The sequence below is a fragment of the Garra rufa genome, chromosome 11 (genome assembly GCF_049309525.1).
Source record: "Garra rufa chromosome 11, GarRuf1.0, whole genome shotgun sequence".
NCBI lineage: Eukaryota > Metazoa > Chordata > Actinopteri > Cypriniformes > Cyprinidae > Garra > Garra rufa.
In genome coordinates, this window is record NC_133371.1 from 29,677,000 (window position 1) to 29,696,593 (window position 19,594).

General features: G+C 36.0%; 1 protein-coding gene across 1 annotated transcript in view; it reads left to right on the top strand.

Annotated features, from left to right (window-relative positions):
• Positions 1 to 14,520, top strand: part of calb2a (calbindin 2a) — a 15,417-nt gene extending 897 nt beyond the window's left edge. The window contains exons 2-11 of the mRNA XM_073850742.1: positions 2,670 to 2,746; positions 6,076 to 6,165; positions 6,320 to 6,400; positions 7,036 to 7,092; positions 8,940 to 9,017; positions 9,390 to 9,445; positions 9,534 to 9,573; positions 9,659 to 9,712; positions 13,737 to 13,808; positions 13,901 to 14,520. Of these exons, the coding sequence (XP_073706843.1) occupies positions 2,670 to 2,746; positions 6,076 to 6,165; positions 6,320 to 6,400; positions 7,036 to 7,092; positions 8,940 to 9,017; positions 9,390 to 9,445; positions 9,534 to 9,573; positions 9,659 to 9,712; positions 13,737 to 13,808; positions 13,901 to 14,017 (722 nt within the window). The 3' untranslated portion in view covers positions 14,018 to 14,520. The remainder of the gene's footprint in view (positions 1 to 2,669; positions 2,747 to 6,075; positions 6,166 to 6,319; positions 6,401 to 7,035; positions 7,093 to 8,939; positions 9,018 to 9,389; positions 9,446 to 9,533; positions 9,574 to 9,658; positions 9,713 to 13,736; positions 13,809 to 13,900) is intronic.
• Positions 14,521 to 19,594: the final 5,074 nt, after the last annotated feature.

Below are 19,594 nucleotides of genomic sequence, written 5' to 3' on the forward strand. Positions count from 1 at the left end.
TAGGAAAGAAATATATATTATTTATTTTAAATAAGTCCCTTTATATGAGTCTTCTTTGATATTTTTATGAATGATAGCTATACTGTCACGTCATTTATTCATTCAGCATTTTAGTATCCTTCTTGGCACGAATCTAATGCAGACTTTGCTCACCATTGCTATTATCTAATAAGTCATGGACAAAATCAATTATAGCGTACAATACGGCTTAAATGCTTTGACTGATACAATTTTTTGTGAATAATCGTATCGCGCGTCTTTTAACTCCAGAGGCGGCTCCATATAGCGTCCCATTGATAAAATTACTTTCACTCAGGTACTATTTCGAAAAAAATATTAAAAAACGTTTCACCCTCAGGCTGTAGGCTATTTCAAAATTTTAAAAGCCCAAGTTCACTTTCTCCTACACCGTCTATTCCCATGTGTTTTTTACGCACCCTGGGCATCTGTCAGTGCATCTCTGTTGGGAAGATGGGTATGTGTTCAAGGTCCTCATCACCCAGGACATCTCCTGAAGATCACTTACAGGAAGCTCATCGGATATTATTCCTGGAGAGTTAGCAGTTGTCTTACATCCTGCAATATCTAAAGCTGAAAATATCTCATTGACTAATTATTTATGTATTAGGGACATAATCGTATCCGAAGGCAGATGTTATCGTTATTAGCAACTTGGTTCCGGTTTCTTTCCAGTTCGTTTCCCGCCGAATGCATATTAGTGAAATACAGACATTCGATATATAGCAAATTTACTATATCATCTCAGCTATAAACTTAAAGCAAATGGAAAAATAAAACAACCTCAGAGTAAACAACAAAATAAATGAGTTGATTTGTTCTTAAAGTAACCATTTCTTTTTTATACGTATATATTAGGGTGTATATGCTATGTGTTTATAAATTCATTATCCACAAACGTTAAAGTTAGTCAAAATGCAGTAAATAGACGCTCGAAAACAAAGTTGCGTTCACCTAAGGAGGTAACAATAAAAACAAAAGTTTACGTTTGTGCGGGGGATGACAATCAAATGAGATCCTATAGAGACTATCCGTAAAAGCGGGAAAATTGCTGACAAAAATTTGATTAAAAAGTCGAAGATGCATAATCTGTCAAATTTATGAGGGATGAATTATGATATGTTTAGTTACAAAGTAACCAATTAATCTAACTACCACAAAATTGGTTTTAAAGAAGAAATTGACCTGAATTAGGCTGTTTATGATGATCTCAGTCATTCATGTTACCACAGAATATCTTCTAGAAGATAGTGAGGAGCATCTGGAATTATTTTCCATCAAAGATGCTTTATCACTCATTTATGTGGCTTGATCATATGAAAACTCATTTGTTTTATTATCATAAGTCTACAGCTACAACAAGATTTAGGATTCAGTGTGTGACACATTTTGTTGTGTCATAGTCCAAAATGGCTTCTCCAACACATGAGTTTTATTTCCAAGATGGCTGACCATGCCGGAGGAATGTAGATGTGCTAGAAGAATTACGATAATAACATAGGCAGAGCAAATAGGCATAGAATGCAATATGGATGAAATCAAATAATGGATGGTCAATATACAACTAATGCATGGGCCATATTGTATAAGCACAGTGGAATCAATCTGACATTTCCAAAGACTAAAAAAATTAATTAATTGTAAGAAGAATGAATGTTCATATTATCTCTTAAAATGTCAGAGCAATCATATCGACACCAGATGGCAACATAGTCATTTCCAACATACTCAGCAGGATTAATGCCTGTGTAGACTGTAATTATTATGTATTGCACTCAACAAATTAGATTAATTATTCTGTATAGATCTCTGGAAACAATCAATGTTTGTAGTGTTCATTCTCTGAATGCAATAGTCAGATCGATTGCAAACACACTAGTAAGATTGCCTGTCTTCCTATAGCTCATTGTATTTTCTCAGCCATGCAGTGATGGTTCACATTTATTAACAGAAATAGAGATTAACCATGAGTCATGTGTCCAGATGTCTATAAATTCCACTCTAATCCACAGGCAAATTAATCAACAATCATAGTAGTTAAGACTAAGACTTTTCAAACATGGTGCCTTTGGGAGAAACACAGATAATAGAACAATATTTATGAACTCATTGTAGTTCTCACTTCACATAAGTTACAATCACTGTTGTGATGAATTAGGCCATGCACACAAAATCCAATTTCAAACACGCATACACAAACACATATTTCCTTTGCATGAAGGGCCAATTTCCTGGCATGGGAAATTACCCCAGATGGTAATATTACATTTATTTGTAGAGGTGACTTAAAGTTTCAGCAGTGTTCTCTGAAGCATCAAGAAGAATCTCCTTTTCGTCTTTTCAAATAAATGGCTTTAAAAGGCTCATACTGTAAGGCCTCCAATTAGAGGAAAAATGGAAAAGAGAGAGCCTTCAAAGCTTAACTGGGAGACTAGCCATCAAAAGTTTTTAATTAAGAACTGTGTTACTTGGATTTGGGTGCCAGCCAACAAACCAATCTAGAGTTAACCAGCTTCAAAGCAGCCATCTAGGCAATCTCGTTACTTAGCATTTCAATTGAGAGACAGTAGTTATCTAGTCATATAATGACAAACATCACTGTGGATTAAGACATCTCAGTAAGTGCTGAACCACACTTCCTTATATTGCAGGAAATGGCTACATTGAGGGCAAGGAGCTTGAAAACTTCTTCAGTCAGCTGGAGATTGCACGGAGAGGGGCTGGTGCGGTGAGTATACAGACAAGCGAAGAAGATTAAACTTCATTGTATTTAGTGCTGTCAAATCGATTAATCGTGATTAATCGTGATTAATCATATCTAAAATAACAGTGTGTTTACCCAAATACATGTGTGTACTGTCTATATTTATATCTATGTATAAATACACAGTACACACACATATTGTGTAAATAAACTTTTATTTTGTATGCAGTTAATCATCATTAATCGCGATTAATCATGATTAATTAATTTCACAGCGCTAGTTGTATTGTGCTGTATTAATTGTGCTTAAACTAAAAGATAGATTGTGAGATTGTTATTCTTTTTGTATGATTCACATCACCTCAAAGTACATCATCAAAGAAGCTTAAAGGGATAGTTTACACAATCAAGGAAATATACTCATATACTCACCCTCATTTCATTGACAACTTTTTGTTCCGAGGAACGCCAAAGAAGATATTCTAAAAAATGTCTTTGTTTTAAACCCCTTTGACTTTCAATAGTGAGTAAATGATGATAGAATTCACATTTTTGGGTAAACTATCATTTTAATGGTGTGTGCAAACCAAATTTAATTATTTGTGTGAGTAGATTACAAACAAAGTCAATGCAAAGATTCGAATAGATGCAAATAGATGCGAATTTGCAGCAGGTGATGCGAATTGGATGACGCAATTGCCACGAATGTGCAATATAAACCTCAATCGCGTCTTGTAAATTTGTTTGTTTACATGCCCTTTTTGACAGGTCCGATTGTATCAGAAAATGAAAGAGAGCATTACGCACTGTTTTTATTTGTGCGAGTGACATGAAAAACATCCTGTGAGTAATCTAGAGCGATAACACAATGCAAATATTAGCTTTGCTTTTGCACACACATGGAAATTAAAGCTGCTGTGTATTTGTTTCACTTGCGCTGGCTCAACCAATAGCGTCATTTAGGGGCGGGACTACCTAATTGGAATATGAAAGCGGGCTTGAAACTCAACTAATATTGACAGCATTCTTTATTTTTGGAATTCTATCTCTAATTCTAACACTGCCCTGTTGAAAAAAACAGCATATGCTGGTTAGGTAAGTTTTGAAGCATGGATGCTGGTTGAGCTGGTTTATGCTGCTCATGTGCTGGTTTAAGACAGTCTAGTGGTGGGCATAGATAAAAAAAATTTAATCTAGATTAATCTCACTGTAATCTTGGAATTAATCTAGATTAATCTAGATTAAAATGGCTAATTTGAATTCTGCCGAAGGCATTCAGAATATGTGTGCTACCCAAATAATGACTAAAAGTAAGTCTTTGAGAACGGGTTTCTCAAGCCAGGTGGTGCATTAGACCAGGGGCTCATCTCCCGTTTCCAAAATGCATCACAAACTGCTTGAAAACTGCATTTACAACACAATTAACTATACAAACGTGTGTAACCAACTATTCCTACACTGCGTAAAAGGCTGCGCAACGTGCACGTTGCAGTTAAATACACAGATGCGCACGGGCATGGATATCTGCGTGCGTAGTCTTCGGTTAAACTGCGTTGCTTTTAGAAGCGTCAATTCAGTTGTTGCATATAGTTTAATGTCTTTATTTCGGGATTATAAAAGTACATTATAACTCAAATTTGAGATTTTACTGGGGCACAGCAGATTTTCACTCTGGCACGTGCCCCAGTAAAACGGGTCTAGCAACGCACCTGCCCTGAAGCAAACCCGGCGGCTTCATAGCTGCATCCATGTTATCACGTCTCGTTTGATGTGGTAATTTCACAGCAGGCATATCATAGACTGAGGCATACACACAGGTTCGAAGACTCGTTCTCGCCCCCTACAGTGCAATTCGGCTAGGTACACATCCGCGCTAAAATATCAAGGTGAAAGTCATCATAGCTTGCGTAGTATAGACCCAGCTCCCAACCCAACTTTGAGAATAGATTAACGGCGATATTTTTTTTATCGCCCGATAAGAGTCTCACGTTAACGCAGCACGTTAACGCCGATAACGGCCCACCACTAAGACAGTCATTTGCTGGTTTATGCTGACTACTAGACATGACTAGCTAAAGACCAGCTAAGACCAGCTTAAACCAGCTCAAACCAGCATCCATGCCTCAAAACCTACCTGACCAGCATATGCTGTTTTTTTCAACAGGGTGTAAAAAAAAAATGGTAGAAAAATCGAAAAAGTTACCTCCCGTGTGAGTAGATTACATACAAAGTCAATGCAAAGATGCAAATAGATGCGAATTTGCACCAAGTGATGAGAATTGGGTGACGCAATTGCCATGAACGTGTGATATAAACCTCAATCACGTCTTCAGTGCAAGTTGAAAAAAATTCAACTACATGTCCTGTTTGACAGGTCCGGTTCTATTAGAAAATGAAAGAGAGCATTACGCACTTTTTTATTTCTACATGAAAAACACCCTGTGAATAATCTAGAGCGATAACACAATGCAAATATTAGCTTTGCTTTTGCACACACATGGAAATCAAAGCTGCTGTGTATTTGTTTCACTGGCACTGACTCAACCAATGCCGTCATTTGGGGGCGGGACTACCTAATTGGAAGATGAAGGCGGGCTTGAAACTCAACTAATATTGACAGCATTCTTTATTTTTGGTATTCTGTCTCTAATTCTAATACTGCCCTGTTGGAAAAAAACAGCATGTTTAGGTAGGTTTTGAAGCATGGATGCTGGTTTAAGCTGGTTTATGCTGGTCATGTGCTGGTTTATGCTGGTCCTGACCAGTTTAGGACCAGCTAAGGACCAGCATCCATACCTCAAAACCTACCTAACCAGCATATGCTGTTTTTTTCAACAGGGTGTAAGAAAATAAATGGCAGAAAAATCAAAAAAGTTACCTCCCAGATACATTTACAGACATGTCTTTTAACCCCCGAATGCAACACAATGCAATGCATAATTGGAAATATAAGGAAAGCAACTGTCAATACTGTCAATACACAAAACTCCTTCATATTAAAACAATACTTTGGGCCATATTTTCACTGAGTTTGAACCATGCGCAAATCAAATATATAAAGACCCCAGATGACTAGGCAGATGGCATGCAGGAAAGATAGGAAAGGAGATTTTATCTTCATCCCTGTATGTTCAACAATAAAGCAGAGAGAGCCTCACAAATGGTCTCATAAAGTTAGTAATGCTATTATCCGCCACACAAGTGGCAATGAATATGGCACAAGGCAATGCGCAGTGTACATCACTTATAAAGTGAAAGCTTTTTCCTAACCTGAGAAGCACAAACCGAATAAAGCTTTTCCAATAAGCAAAGAACGAGAAAAAGATTCATCTTGTTGTGCTTTCTCCACACAGGATCCCTCAAACGCAGCTTTCAAAGAGAAGATGACAGAGTTCATGCAGAAATTCGACAAGAACAAAGACGGGAGAATTGAGATGTCTGAGGTAGATGAACACATCACCATCATCCCATCTTGCTTTAATCACTTTATTCAAACCTGGAACTTATTGAAAAAAAAGCAGTGGTCTTAAATAGGAAATATTAAGGTTTTCCATTCTTTTTGCTGTATGTGTCTAACTCATGTATACTTTCCATCAGCTGGCTCAGATCTTGCCCACAGAGGAGAACTTTCTCCTGTGCTTCAGACAGTTTGTTGGATCCAGCACTGAATTCATGGCTGTAAGTGAAGCTGATTTTTCATTTTATAGATCCGTGGTCATTTATCTGTATATTTATAACCCAAGACTCCCCTGGGTGCCATACAAATATCATCACAATGCATCTAATATGTATAGCCAAATACAACACTTTGGAGAGTCTGATCGTCAAAAATCGACTCCCTCAATGATGTATTTTGTCAAGTTGAAGCGAGAGTAGAACTAAAGAGAAAGGGAAGCTTTTTAATCATCCAGTGTGGTAGGCAAGCCTTTTAAAGGCTGGAATGAGTAAGTACAAACTTCTATTTTCAGACTCATGTATTATAGATGTGCTGCTGTAATTCTCCGTAGACCTGTAGAGGGAGGCATCTATCTTTGATAAGAGCCTGTGATGGAAACAAGGCCAGCTGCTAGATTAAAACATTCATTAAATGGCATTTCTCGCTCCTTGTTCTCACAATGCACAGCTGCTTTGAATAGAAAATACAGAGGGGATAATGAAAAAGCCAGGGTAATTAATGTAAGAATAATTTGCCAATTATTTCTTCACCTCCGCACTCCTATTCTTCTCCTATGTCCAACCTGAGACATACTGCACCTATGCGCTGTACTGATAGTACAGTTACAATATCTTTGTATATTTGTCTGTATCTGCAGGCCTGGCGGAAGTATGACACAGACCGCAGCGGCTTCATTGAGGCTAATGAACTAAAGGTAAGATTTTTACTGCTGTGGCCTTCACAGCAATACTGAAAAGAGTTTTGAAAGCCACTAATGTGATGAGGCAGATGGAAACTATGCAAATCTCTCTGGATTTGGTGGCTGGCATCCAAAGAGAGTATACAAATCACTACATTTGTAAACAAAGCAAATGAAGCAATGCTCACTGAGGAGACGATGACCTCAAAAGAAAGTAAAGCAGATGTCACTAACAAATAATGTTTTTCTTAGGTGAAAATGCTTGAGGGGGTTCACAAATTCTATCTAAAATACAGTTGAAGTTAAATGTTTACATACACCTTGCAGAGTGTGCTAAATCTTAATTATTTTACCAAAATAAGAGGAATAATACAAAATGCATGAGAAGGTGTGTTCAAACTTTTGGTCTGTACTGTATATTTTTCTGTTTATTAAAGTTTTTAACTCTACAGCTGTGCAGTTTTCAGTGGGTTAGTGTGTTTTTTTATATATATATTTAAATTAATAAATAAGTATTTTTTAAATGGGTTTTTATACAAAAACTGCTTTTTTATGTAAAATTCACTTTATAAAAGACCCACATTTCTAACTTAAATTCATGGGGATAACATGGATAATTTCACATGGTTTAGTGTAAGATTTTTGCCCATCTTTTGGAAAATCCAGTTTTAAAAGTAAAAATAAAATAACTTTTACCAGTAGGTGGCTGCAGAGCTCCACCATTTGCTATTTGCTATTTGACCACCTGAAAGATATTTTTTCACAAGTTTTTTCAGTTGAATTCATATCTACAGTACAGACCATGAGAAGGTGTGTCCAAACGTTTGGTCTGTACTGTAGTTCACAAGAGAAAATAATAGTTGAATTTATAAAAATGACCCCATTCAAAAGTTTACATACACTTGAGTTCCTTGTTTGTCCTGAACAGTTAAACTGTCCAGTGTTCTTCAGAAAAATCCTTCAGGTCCCACAAATTCTTTGGTTTTCCAGCATTTTTGTGTATTTGAACCCTTTCCAACAATGACTGTATGATTTTGAGATCCATCTTTTCACACGGAGGACAACTAAGGGGTTTAGACGCAACTATTTCAGAAGGGTTCAAACGCTCACTGATGCTCCAGAAGGAAAAAACGATGTGATAAGAGGGGGGGGGGGGGTTGAAAACTTTTAAACAGAATAGGGATATAGAGATACATAGATACATTTGTGTTATTTGGCCTATTTTTTTATTTAGTACTGCCCTTCAGAGGCTACAGAAGATAGTTACATGTTTTTCCCAGATCTTCAAATTCCAAAAGTTTTCACCCCCTGGCTCTTAATGCATTCTGTTTCCTTCTGCAGCATCAGTGAGTGTTTGAACCTTCTGTTATAGTTGCATATGAGTTCCTCAGTTATCCTCAGTGTGAAAAGATGGATCTCAAAATCCTACTGTCATTTTTTGGAAAGGGTTCAAATACACAAAAATGCTGGAAAACCAAATAATTTGTGGGGCCTGAAGGATTTTTCTGAAGAACAGCAGGCAGTTCAGGACAAACAAGGAACTCATGAACAACTATCACTAAACAAAAAACACAGCTGTGAATCATTCAGGTAACAACACAGTATTAACAATCAAGGGGATGTAAACTTTTGAACCTCAACTATTATTTTCTCTTTTGGAGTATATGTAAACATCTTTTATGTGAAATATCTTATTCAGGACAGTACTAAATTAACAAAAATAAATTATTTTGTATGATCTCTCTCATTTTGATAAAATAATTAACATTTTGCAGATTCTGAAAGGGGTGAAAGTAAACTTTTGACCTCAACTCTAAATGTCTAAGTGTATATAAAATCCTCATATTCATTACTTCCAACAGGGCTTCCTCTCTGACCTGCTTAAAAAGGCAAACAGACACTATGATGACCAGAAATTGCAGGAATACACACAAACAACAGTAAGTCATTGTCTTTGTGGTGCATTAGTCAATGTCATTTACTTTTTAATGACAGAGAGCTCTTACATAATAGCAGTCATTTAATTTTAAACACAAATATGCAACTTTAAAGTGTTATGTCACCTTAAAATCCTTGAGTCATTTGCCACCATACTTGACCGAGTAGTTCGTGCACTCCAGCTGTGCTAACATATGTCCACTCCTTAAGGCCAGAGACACAAACTTATTATTCCAAGGAAAGCCAGCTGGACATAGCGAGCCTTAGTTGTCCTCTACCTATTGTGAAGAACAAAATAAGTTAAGACATGATTTTTGATGCAGGATTTCTGTATTGTGTAAACATTTAAACTAAGTTGCTGTCTATGCTTATAGCTCAAGATGTTTGATCTGAATGGCGATGGGAAACTGGGTTTGTCTGAAATGGCAAGGTGAGAAATGAAATTTCTAAAATTTAAAAAATGAAAAAGTTACAAATCACTACAAATCAATCACATCTGTATTTTTGTTTATTTTAAGGCTTCTGCCGGTTCAGGAGAATTTCCTGCTGAAGTTTCAGGTATTTATACATAAGTTTGTAGTCCTTATGAGGTTCTGAAGGTCAAATATTTTTGATACTAAAACTTGTATTTATTGTCCAACAGGGTGTCAGGCTGACTGCTGAGCAGTTCAACGCCATCTTTGCATTCTATGATAAGGTAATGTATAATCCGACAGGAACAGCGTAACGATTTTGTAGGGCTTTAGGGTATTGTATGGTTTTGTATGCACTGCTGCAATTTTGCTGGAAATCTGATCTTTCCCTCCTTCATGAGTGCCTTTTGAATGCAAAGCAGCGTCCCTGTTCACCTGTGCAGGTAAATGAGCAGAAGCACCTGCACGTGTTTTTTCTGCCCACATCTTCCAGCTCGGTGGTATCATCATTTGTAAAATAATTTAAAATGCAAAATCAGAAGCACATTTACAACAGTTTAAGTGCCAACCATTAGTAATTACAGAAACCCTAATGAAAACTGCTGCAAGATGAGAATTGCTATTTAATGCGGTGCTACCACACATTCATAATTAGTCTTTCTCCAGTTAACTTAAACACACCAGGCATATATGTTTTAGAAGGGAAAGATTATCTAAACCTTGTTCTATAAAATCACAATCTTAAATTAAATGCAATATCTGTGAGCAAATAGAGGCCATTAGACAACAGCACATGATTACGTGTTAAAGCTAAACTAGAGGACCAACAATCAGTTGTCTCAAATGTTAACATGCAAGTTTATGTCAGAGCTATGATTAGTTCAATTCTCATTTTATTTTTGCATTTCCTTTCTGTCTAAGTTTCTCAGTCTCCTCCTAGCAGTCACAATGCCTTTGCTGTTATGAAATATTGACAACAAAACACTTGCCAAGCCATTTGACCACTAATATGGCTGATAGTCATAAAACGAGAATTGAAACAGACAGGTGTTTGAAAAAAAAAAAAAACATTTCTGACAGGGTTTAAGTCACTTGAAAGTCAGAAAATAAATTATTATATATATTATATATATTATCATAAGCCAATACGGTTCTGTTCACACAGATACTATTAGTAGCTTATATTATTTTTGTTGTATATTTTCTTTTTGTTAAATCTTTTTGGTAATTTTTATTAGTTTTTTTAAGTAATTTTAATTTCCGTTTTAGTTATTTTAATGGATCAAGTTAAACTTAATGAAAATGAGAAATGTTGCCTTAACAACTAGCTGTAGAACAAGAAGTATAATTTTTATATTATTATTTATATATTTTAATTTTTTTCATTCCAAGTTTTTTTTAAGAAACAAAATGGCTTCTGTATGGTTTTTGTTTTATTTTTTAATTAACTAATGTCTCTGATCTATATGACTTTTGTTTTTTTGTACTGTTTTATATATATAGTGTAAAGTTTTGAGAATGACACAAATATTAGTTTTCACAAAGTTTGCTGCTAAACTGCTTTTAGATCTTTGTTTCAGTTGTTTCTGTGATGTACTGAAATATAATTACAAGCACTTCATACGTTTCAAAGGCTTTTTATCGACAATTACATGACATTTATGCAAAGAGTCAGTATTTGCAGTGTTAGCCCTTCTTTTTCAGGTGATAGCAACCCATTCTTTCATAATCACTTCTTGGAGTTTGTCAGAATTAGTGGGTTTTTGTTTGTCCACCTGCCTCTTGAGGATTGACCACAAGTTTTCAATGGGATTAAGATCTGGGGAGTTTCCAGGCCATGGACCCAAAATTTCAACGTTTTGGTCCCGAGCCACTTAGTTATCACTTTTGCCTTATGGCACGGTGCTCCATCGTGCTGGAAAATGCATTGTTCTTCACCAAACTGTTGTTGGATTGTTGGAAGAAGTTGCTGTTGGAGGGTGTTTTGGTACCATTCTTTATTCATGGCTGTGTTTTTGTGTAAAATTGTGAGTGAGCCCACTCCCTTGGATGAGAAGCAACCCCACACATGAATGGTCTCAGGATGCTTTACTGTTGGCATGACACAGGACTGATGGTAGCGCTCACCTTTTCTTCTCCGGACAAGCCTTTTTCCAGATGCCCCAAACAATCGGAAAGAGGCTTCATCGGAGAATATGACTTTGCCCCAGTCCTCAGCAGTCCATTCGCCATACTTTTTTGCAGAAGATCAATCTGTCCCTGATGTTTTTTTTTGGAGAGAAGTGGCTTCTTTGCTACCCTTCTTGACACCAGGCCATCTTCCAAAAGTCTTGGTCTCACTGTGCGTGCAGATGCGCTCACACCTGCCTGCTGCCATTCCTGAGCAAGCTTTGCACTGGTGGCACTCCGATCCCGCAGCTGAATCCTCTTTAGGAGACGATCCTGATGCTTGCTGGACTTTCTTGGACGCCCTAAAGCCTTCTTAACAAGAATTGAACCTCTTTCCTTGAAGTTCTTGATGATCCTATAAATTGTTGATTTAGGTGCAATCTTAGTAGCCACAATATCCTTGCCTGTGAAGCCATTTTTATGCAACGCAATGATGGCTGCACGCGTTTCTTTGCAGGTCACCATGGTTAACAATGGAAGAACAATGATTTCAAGCATCACCCTCCTTTTAACATGTCAAGTCTGCCATTCTAACCCAATCAGCCTGACATAATGATCTCCAGCCTTGTGTTCGTCAACATTCTCACTTGAGTTAACAAGACGATTACTGAAATGATCTCAGAAGGTCCTTTAATGACAGCAATGAAATGCAGTGGATTAAGTTAATTTTCATGGCAAAGAAGGACTATGCAATTCATCTGATCACTCTTCATAACATTCTGGAGTATATGCAAATTGCTATTATAAAAACTTAAGCAGCAACTTTTCCAATTTCCAATATTTATGTTATTCTCAAAACTTTTGGCCACGACTGTACAGTATATATATTAGTGGTGGGCCGTTATCGGCGTTAACGTGCTGCATTAACGTGAGACTCTTATTGGGCGATAAAAAAAATATTGCCATTAATCTATTCTCAAAGTTGGGTTGGGAGCTGGGTCTATACTATGCAAGCTATGATGACTTTCACCTTGATATTTTAGCGCGGATGTATACCTAGCCGAATTGCACTGTAGGGGGCGAGAATGAGTCTTCGAACCTGTGTGCCTACTGTGAAATTACCACATCAAACGAGACGTGATAACATGGATGCAGCTATGAAGCCACCGGGTTTGCTTCAGGGCAGGGGCGTTGCTAGACCCTTTTTACTGGGGCACGTGCGTGAGTTATAATTTACTTTAATAATCCCGAAATAAAGACATTAAACTATATGCAACAACTGAATTGACGCTTCTAAAAGCAACGCAGTTTAACCGAAGACTACGCACACAGATATCCATGCCCGTGCGCATCTGTGTATTTAACTGCAACGCGCACGTCGCGCAGCCTTTTACGCAGAAGTACATGCAGTGTAGGAATAGTTGCTTACACAAGTTTGTATAGTTAATTGTGTTGTAAATGCAATTGTCAAGCAGTTTGTGATGCATTTTGGAAACAGGAGATGAGCCCCTGGTCTGCGCCACCTGGTTTGAGAAACATATTCTGAATGCCTTCGTCAGAATTCAAATTAGCCATTTTAATCTATATTAATCTAGATTAATTCCAAGATTACAGTGAGATTAATCTAGATTAATTCCAAGATTACAGTGAGATTAATCTAGATTTTAAAAAATTATCTATGCCCACCACTAATATATAAATATATATATATATATATATATATATATATATATATATATTTATTTATTTGTTTATATATTTTTTTTTTTTTCTTTTTTTTTTTTTTACGTTTTACTGGTACGTAAAAAGAAAGAATGAATATGTGAAATGACATCAATGAATAGGAACTGCAGCTTTCAACCATCAAAAAACATTCAAATGCACTTTAAAAATAACAGAAAATGTGTCTACACAGCTTGTCCGCTATATTTCAAGTTTTCTGAAGCCATGTTTTTCAGTAAAGATCTTGTTATTTCAGTAAAGAGTTTTAGTTAGAAAAATGAATGAATGAGTTGATCCAGTTTACAAAATGATTCACTAAATGATTTGTTCACAAATTGGACTTGGAATTGCTATTGTGTATTTTATGGCACTAGAGGACTTTGAAGTCTAGAAAATCCTCCTTATTTGTTCCACAGAAGAACATTAAAATGCTTTTATAAACTGTAACAAACATGGGTGTTGTTTTCTGCTTTCAAGGATGGAAATGGCTATATTGATGAGCAGGAGTTGGATGCTCTCCTGAAGGACCTCTATGAGAAGAACAATAAGGTGAGATAAGAAGGTTTAGAATTATTACAGCTTTTGACAAATGACAGATAACGAAAGCAACCCCACTGTACTGTGACTGTGTTTAACCTCAGGAGGTGGACTCTAAGAGCCTGAATGGTTATAAGCAAAGCATCATGGCACTGTCAGACGGGGGAAAACTGTACCGCACAGAGCTGGAGATCGTCCTTTGCCGAGAGCCCATGGTGTGAATCGAGGCTTCCTGACCTCCATCTCTCAGCTCTGTTCCAGCTGCCTGAATACTGTAACCGTGTGCATGTGCCGGGCACCCCGTTCCCCTCCTATCCCCCTCTCTAAATGAGTTCTGAATGAGTGTGCACAGAAAAAGCACAAAGTCTCTCCTCTTCCCGTCTTTCCTTCCCCTTCCCACACCCTGATCGCCACTGCTTTCCTTTGCCTACAAACTGCAGCTACTATGATGCCCTCTGCTCAATTTTTAAACTATATATTTAAAGATGAATCTTTCTGAAAGAGTAGGAGAGTAATGGTATAATATGGTTAGATATGTGATTATTTATTTGGAGTGCTTGGCTTCAAATTCTTCTGGTTTCTTCCCTTCCGTTTGGTTTCCTCTTCAGTTTGTTTCTGACCTCATTTCATTTCATTCCTGCCCAATTATGTTTGGGTTTGTGGTGTTTTTTGGCTGATACTGTTTGAGGATGTAACTAAGAGCATTAATAAAAGTTATGTGATATTCGTGTTTTTTCAGTTCTGTTCATTCTAGGTAGTTCAAATGCTTGAGAATGCATTCAAAGTATGCAATAGCAGGAATATTCCTTTTACAGAACAGAAATGCCCTCTGTCACATCTAATGTCTTATCCAAGCAGTCAGCAGTCAGTTCCTCTGTGACATTCTGGATGGAGACATCACATTTCGAGTAAAAATCTTTCCTAATTGTGTCCAGATGCATTTAAAGCACATTAAATAATTTAGCTGCTAGACTTTCCTCTTACATAGCAAGAGTTTGTAGAAATTCCTATCAATTAATCATCAGAACATGAATAATTAATGCAAATGCAGTTTTGGTTTTATAAATGGGGATTCTCTACACTGTTTGCACTGACGGTTGGCGTGGCTCTGATGTACACTGATGATTGTGTACAAAACATTTCATATTTATCTAATTTGACAAATTCTAATCTATTTAACAGTCTACAGTTGAAGTCAAAAGTTTACATACACCTTGCAGAATCTGCAAAATGATAATTATTTTATCAAAATAAAAGGGATCATATAAAATGCATGTCATTTCTTTATTTAGCACTGACCTGAATAAGATATTTCACATAAAAGTCGTTTACATATAGTCCACAAGAGAAAATAATTGTTGAATTTATAAAAATGACCCTGATCAAAAGTTTACATAAACTTGATTCTTAATACTGTGTTGTTACCTGAATGATCCACAGCTGTGTGGGGTTTTTTTTTAGTTATAGTTGTTCATGAATTCCTTTGTTTGTCCTAAACAGTTAAACTGCCTGCTGTTCTTTAGAAAAATCCTTCATGTCCCATGAAGGATGGTTTTTCATGGTTTTTCAGCATTTTTGTGTATTTGAATTCATTCCAACTATGAATGTATGATTTTAAGATCCATCTTTTCACACTGAGGACAACTAAAGGACTCATATGCAACTATTACAGAAGTTTCAAACAATGCATTAAGAGCCAGGGGTGAAAACTTTCGAACAGAATGAAGATATGTACATTGTTCTTATTTTGCCTGAATATCATATTTTTCATTTAGTACTGCTCTTCAGAAGCTACAGACGATACTTGCATGTTTCTAAGAAGACAAAATAAGTTAAATTTACCCTGATCTACAAATTCAAAAAGTATTCACCTCTTGACTCTTAATGCATCATGTTTCCTTCTGAAGGAAATTGATGAAATTCTGAAAAACCAAATAATTTGTTGGGACCTGAAGGATTTTTTTGGAAGAACGGCGGGCAGTTTAACTGTCCAGGACAAACAAGAGACTCATGAACAACTATCACAAAAAACAAACAAACAAACAATAAACAGCTTGTGGATCATTCAGGTAAGAACACAGTATTAAGAATCAAGGGGGTGTAAACTTTCAAACAGGGTCTTATATTAAATAAATAAAAAAAATAACATGCATTTTGTATGATCCCTCTTATTTTGGTAAAATTATTAACATTTAAACTTGTGACCTCAACTGTATGTAATATTTTAGGTATAAAAAAAAAACTCTTCTATATCTGAAGATCACTATTTCAAATAAAAAAAATATATGGATTAATAACTGAATATGTTATAATCATTTTCCTTAAACATTTCTGCATATTCTCCCATACAAAAAAATCTGGATTTTTTTTTCAGAATGCACTCAAGTTAAAAGCAAAAGAACTTTAAAGGAAAATATTAATATGCTAAAAAGGTTTCTCGGCTCTAAACATTGTGCTTTTAAGGATATAAAAAGCTTTGCCTTTCCGTTTGTACCTATTGAATACAATTACCAGAAAGCATTCACAGTCTGGTATAACGTCTATATTGTAATTGCCAGAGCAATGAATTAAAAAATGAAGCGAATTCTGTTCTTTTATTGATGATGTTTAAATATAGCTACTGTGAATTTAATGAGAAACTGAGAGTGGACAGCTCAATTCTCCTCTAAAGCATTTCTACACTACACATAAATGGGAACAAAGCCATGTTCTTCAAAAAGAAAACATTGTTTCCTAAAGGTAATAGATGGCAACTGAAAATCCTTAATTAAAATTTGGAGGCCTTTGAGATGCCTTTCAATCACCTCAGGCATCTAAATACATTTTAAGATCTGATGAAGCAGATCCAGGTATAAAAACAACAACAATTTTGGTACATGCTGCAATCACTTCTGTTTAAATCAATGCATCTCATTCAGTTGAAATGTATATTTTTACCAGATGCTTGTAAGTAAAATAAAACCAAAACTCACCTTTTTCTTCAATGACCCTGCTGAAAAAACCAGCTAAAACCAGCCTAGGCTGGTTGGCTGGTCTTAGCTGGTTTAAGCTGGAAATGGCTGGTTTTAGCTGGTCTCCCAGGCTGGTCAGGCTGGTTTTAGCTGGTGGTTTCCCAGCCTGACCAGCTAAGACCAGCCTGACCAGCCTGGCCAGGCTGGAAAAATGGCCAAAACCCCTCTAAAACCAGCCTGCCTCCCAGCTATGACCAGCTAAAACCAGGCTGGTTGACCAGCTAAAACCAGCCAACCAGCCTAGGCTGGTTTTAGCTGTTTTTTTCACCAGGGGAGGAAGTATGCCTATGGGTGAGGCTTCTGGTTCATTTCCGCTATAGGGAAATAACAAGAAGAATAACAATGTGAGGTAAATGGTAAAACTGTTTGCACTATAAACCAGTGTGTTCATAATTGAGACAATACATTAAAATAACAAACAAGCTGTTTTGTACAGCTAAAAATAGCTAGACGCAGATAAGATCAGAAGCTAGACCCATAAAATTTACAAATGGCTGCGTCGACTCTTACAGGAATAAAAAGGAAGATTACTGGAGCATGTTTTACAAGAAAATACAATTTCAGTCTTTCTGCTTCAAAATTTCAACATTAATTCAATGTTTTTTTTTGCGGCTTCTTTGTCTTTATTTCTAAAACCTACGAACAATTTCTAAGTGAAAACTATTTCACCACCATTTTTCAGTGTACCGAAGCAAACAAATCTCATTAACACCACCAAAACAAGTGAGAATACACTATACACATACTTGTAATCCACTTTCTAAGCTATGCATCAAAGCTCAAAATGAAGCTCGCAGCAACTACAAACACACTAAACTTCTAAGACAAACATTTAACAGCCTCAGCTTATCTGTCCTGGATCTCCTGGCGAAGATGTTACCACTGAACTACGAATGCTCTCTGCCACTCAGCGTATGCTAATATAATTATAAAGGCCTTTGATGTCCTCAAGGCTCATTGCGAGCCTCATAAGTCTCACAGAAAATTGAAGCAAAAAAGGGAAAAGGAAGTGGTGGCTAGGAGGACAAGCAAAAACGTGCTTGAGTGGATGTTAATTGGTCACTTGTGTCAAATACGTAAAAGTTGAGGCACACAGATTTAACCATTACTTGCACAAAAAAACGTAATAAACGTAATGCTAAACTAATTTAATCTGTCAGTATTATAATATGTAATATGTAAGTTCCATATGAAATTAAACTGAAAGCGGCAACAACCGTGGGCAGAGGATTTGCTATATTAGAGCTGCAGTATAAAGACATTACCCTTTATATCCCAAGACAAGCTTGTAAGAGGTTAACACTTCTTAAAATAGTGAGGATTTGCGCATGCAAACAGTGCTGCGATGTGTGGCGCAACATTGACTCCAAGTGGCCACTTATTATAAGTGCACTAGTGTGTCAATACGCATATTCACTCTTATGCTAGTATTGGATCTCAAATGTCTTGTAATTTCTGTTTTTGGAGTAAAATTGAGAACAAAGCTTGTGAAGACTGATGGAAATGCTACCAAGAAAATGCCATATGGGGCATTCTACAGAACTGCTGGCCCACAACCAAAAAACACATTTAAAAAGCATTTATGGTAAGTATTCAAATCTTAGATCATTTCTAAGATTCTTTTATTATCTCTTAAAAACCACAATATTTTTTTTTAAATATCAGTAAGCTTAATATAAATAATCATTATTTAGTGGGTTATTCAAAACTATTTCAATTGGGAGGTTGCTGTCCCGAACCCTAACCCCTAACCCCTAAATTCAATTTATGAAAATTATATTGAAATAATCTTTGCATTTTATTCCATTGTTGTTTTTAAAATATCTTTTAGATTTTTTTTAAAAAAATTGCAGTTCTGAAAATTTAAGTTTTTATATTTTCTTTGTAAGTTATAAAAGTTTATGTAAAAAACAAAACTAATGTGTCATGCATTTTCATGTCACTACTGAAACAGTGTATGTTTTAGTCTATTAGCTAAAACTGATTTTAACTACACCCCTACATTTATGATCAGGAAATATTCATGTGTTCCTCTCTCTCATAGCTACAAGGTGTTAGTAGATAGGCCCTATCATTTTGAGGTAAGTGTGTTCAAAAGTATGAAAAATCTTTGTGATCAAAAGAGTGTCACTACCGAACACCATTTTTCTATAATTAAACACACTTTATTCCATAACATTAAGTTTCTATATTTTTTACATGTTCAGAAATGTGCTAGCTAATCATGTCCTGATTAGCATCTTTGAGGTAGGTTGAAAAGAATCTAAAATGATTAAAAAGAGTCATAACTAAAACATTTGGTGAAGTTTCAGTAGTGACATTTTTTGGGTGTTATGTCATAAAATTGTCACTATCGTAAGAGTCACGACCGGAACATGTCATTATTGTTTCAGTAGTGACAAAAGGGAACACATAATCCTTCATTTGGGGAAATAAACAAAATTTTAGTACAGTTATGCAAATTTTAAGTATTTTATTATGATTAAAATTCTGTAATGTGATGTGGTCGCTACCAATACATTACTGTCACTACCGAAATGTGCTGTCCCTACCAAAACATGGGATGTTTTGTCAAAAATAAAGTATAGCTTAATGAATTTTCAACTAAGATGTTATGATAGTTTTTGGTTCAGTGTATATTCAAACTAATGAATCCTTACACTTGAGATCAGTAGGATCAACTTCTTGCCTTTTACACTAAGAAAAATTGGATTCAAAAACAGCAAATCTCATAAATCACACTTGAAATATTGTTAAAATTTTAATTGGTATTGATTTACCTCTGAA